This window comes from Gavialis gangeticus, unplaced genomic scaffold, assembly GCF_001723915.1.
Source record: "Gavialis gangeticus isolate Ggan-Ray unplaced genomic scaffold, GavGan_comp1, whole genome shotgun sequence".
NCBI classification, from domain to species: domain Eukaryota; kingdom Metazoa; phylum Chordata; order Crocodylia; family Gavialidae; genus Gavialis; species Gavialis gangeticus.
Window position 1 is genome coordinate 405,433 of NW_017729031.1, and position 3,472 is coordinate 408,904.

General features: G+C 41.3%; 1 protein-coding gene across 16 annotated transcripts in view; it reads left to right on the forward strand.

Moving 5' to 3' along the window:
- BAZ2B (bromodomain adjacent to zinc finger domain 2B) overlaps window positions 1-3,472 on the forward strand; it is a 327,194-nt gene that overhangs the window by 189,628 nt on the left and 134,094 nt on the right. For all 16 annotated transcript variants that reach the window (XM_019522327.1, XM_019522336.1, XM_019522329.1 and 13 more), the window contains one exon: window positions 475-668. In XM_019522327.1, coding sequence (XP_019377872.1) covers window positions 475-668 — 194 coding nt within the window. The remainder of the gene's footprint in view (window positions 1-474; window positions 669-3,472) is intronic.

Consider the following 3,472-nt stretch of genomic DNA (forward strand, 5'->3'; position numbering starts at 1 on the left):
TTGTACATCTCTTTCGTCCGAGCAGCTTCTTCACCTGGACACAGTTTTCTTCAGAGCCTATCCACATGTGCCTTTCTATATACCTTTCAAATATGAAAGTATCCTACGGAAGCTGTCGTGTGTGTGTAATTTTTCCCTTTATTTTGAAACATATACATTTTTTATCTATTTTGATTAAGCTCCAAATTCGTTTATTGAAAATACACAGTTCTAGATTTCCGATGGAGGCTACAGATAACTCAAGTAATCCTTTTCCTTATAAATGCTGAGCATATTTTACTTAAACAACATAAACTTCAGATTGCTCGTTGGGCAGAAATACATGCAGAATGCTAAATGTTTTTACTTTTTATGACTTGCATACCTAATGAAGGGGTACTAGTACACCCAGTGGAGGCTAATCTGTCCAAATCTCACTAAAGAAACCAGTGGTTGATGCATAAAATTCTGTAAATGCCATTTTGTCTCTTTAAGGTGTGAATGGATCAGTAAATGGAAACAGTACAACATCTGTATCTGGCATCAGTACATCTGTATTATCTACTACCACTGCAAGCTCTGCAGGACAGGCAAAGGCTATAACCTCAGGAGGGGGAAGTCACAAATGCAACCAGGATCAAAACAAAAACCAGCTTTTGGATACCAGAGCTGACAAAATCAAAGATAAGGTAAATTATCCTAAAAAGCTAATGATGGATGTCAAATATTTAAGTTTATAATACTAGAATTTATATTATAATATTCATTGCAGACAGTGGAATGTTAAACTGTTTTATCTCATGGACCAGGGCCTTGTGATTTTTCTCTTTCATTTAATGCAGGATCTTCCCTCTTGCACTGGCTTATTATGCCTCTGAAGTAGCAGACAGCCTTAAAGCTCTCTGTGTAGGTTTAATTAATAAAAGTACATTGGAGTTATAGTGGGTCGCACACAAAAAATGTATAACCTAGGCAAAATGGAAGTTTTGGCACTTCAAGAAAAGATTTGGATATTGTTCTGTGAGCAATTTCCTATCTCTTGAGTGCTAGAGGTACTATTGATGACCCTGATTCACAAAGCAATCGCATATCTGATTTGAAGCACTTGGCTTGGCCCACTGAAGTCAGTAGGATTACCTGCATGCTTTTAATGAGTGTGCTTAACTAGTTCACTTCACAGGGTCCTAAATTAGTTAGGTTCAAATATACAAAGGAACCGAAAAGATCAACAGTTGAGAACTTTTTGCAGCTGAAGGCTGGAACAGTTTGACTTCTGTTCAAGTTGCGCTGGTGTTCTGACCTGGCTGCCACCAGTTTTTCCTTGCTGCCGCTTCTCCCTGTGCAGCCCCCCAGTTGTGGCACAGGCACAGCTTCTCACTGCCTAGCCCCATCAAAGGCAAAGTCATTCACTGCCAGAATACCTCCACCGTGTCACCAATGCTCCCTGGTTCCATGGTGTGGACTCAGCTCAAAGGCCGTAAGCTGTCAATCCATGAAACAAAACAAAATATTTCTATCATCTTTATGTCTTAATTTCAGGTATTTTGTAAGAATCAGTTGGATCCATAACCTTATTTCCAGTTTGCAATGGGATGCTTTATACACATACTGCATCCAGGTGTTCTGAAGTGAAATGAATGGAATTAAATGTGAGCTGTAGTCAGAATTTTGAAATGGCAGTTGGCATTTACATCCACTAATCTGTTTTTGAATACTAGCACTAAGTCCTAAAAAGGTTCATTAGAATGTTTCTGCACCATAGGCTTGTCAACACTGATGCTATAATGTGGGAAAATGAAGACTATGTATTTTTTATTTTCTTTTTCCAAGTGACTTGGGATACCTGATAGACATTAGGAGTTTCAGATGAGTTTAAGAGGAAGTCTAGCTAAGTTACTTGCTCTTTTTGGCTTAAAGTCAAAATTATCTGGACAGGCATTTATAGAACATGTCACTATAAATGTATAAAATACGTTGTCCTCAAGAAAAGCTGTTCACATGTTCATCCATTTTCAAACATAACATCAAGTCACTGTTGCATTATTAACATATAATTTATTCCATTGTTCTATTGCAAAAGTATTTCTTAAGGCCACAAGATTTCCATTTGAAATGTTGCCATGTTTCTATCATTGAAGAGAATTGAGGAATTTCCCAAACAGTATTTTTGATAATATCTCATTTTGATTATTGCAGAAATTTGCTTTATTTTTTTGTTAAGCAGTGTGAGAAAGACATACATATTTTATCTGTTGCTACCACCAAGTTCTTCCTCCCTCAGAGTACTTTGTTTTAAGCAAGTCCAACCCCCTGTTTGAGCAGGTGGTTGGATTACATGACCTCTGAAGGTCCCTTTCAACCCTAATTTTCTATTTTTCTGTGGTTCTAACAATAGAAATTGTTTTGAATTCACCTCTCAGTTCTACACCTTGTTGTCTGAAGTGAGCTAGAAAAGGTGGTTATCAGACCTTAATTTTTAACTGTAGAAATCATTCTGGCTTGATGTACCTGCCACCACTTCTTTGCATCCCTCCTGCCCCCCACCTTGCTTCCCCAGGCTGTGGTGTGGACTCAACTTCCAGCTGGTGGCCAGTTGCACCAGAGGCAGTGAAGAGAAACAGTGGCAAAGCATGTTCAACTCCTAGCTGCTTGGCCTCTGTGCGGGTGCAGGCAAAGCTCCCTGTTGCTGAAACCCACCAGCCCATGTCAAATTGAATCCAGGTTGTTCCAGCCCAGTTTGTAAAGGTTGCCAGCCACTGATGTCTCTGGTTCATATGGCACCTTAAATTAAATATGTGGCATAGCACTTACTCATTCTGACAATCAGATGGTTGTTGGCATGGAGAGGGATGCAGCCCTGTCTCTGTTGGAGATTGCAGGCTTCCCGGTCCAAAAATTAGGGATGGTTGGAGTGCAAGTGCCAGGCAAGGGGGAATTGATTAGGTCCCCCAGCTGGTTAAGATCAAAGCTGGGGCTGCCAGATGCATCACATGAACTTGCACCCCTTGCCTAGCAGTTTCAGACCAGTGCCACTCGCTGCACCGTGCACAGCTCCAAATGTACTGGCAAGTTGAAAGGTCATGGCCATGTAGGTCAGTTTCATAGAGTTCATAGACACTAGGGCCAGAAGGGACCTTGCAAGATCATAGAGTCCAGCCCCCTGTCCCAGGGGCAGGAAGTCAGCTGGGGTCACAGGATCCCAGCAAGATAAGCATCCAATTTTCTCGTGAAGGCTTTCAGAGAAGGTGCTTGAACCACCTCCAGTGGCAGGCTATTTCAGACCCTGGGGGCTTGGACAGTAAAGAAATTCTTCCTTATGTCCAGCCTGAAACGGTCTTGCAGGAGTTTATAACCGTTTGACCTTGTCATCCTGTGGGGGGCTCTGTGAACAAACATTCCCCCAGAAACTGGTGATGACCCCTGATAAACTTATAGGTGGCCATCAGATCTGAAAAGTCCCATAGCTCTCAGCCTGTCATCATAAGGTCTGTTT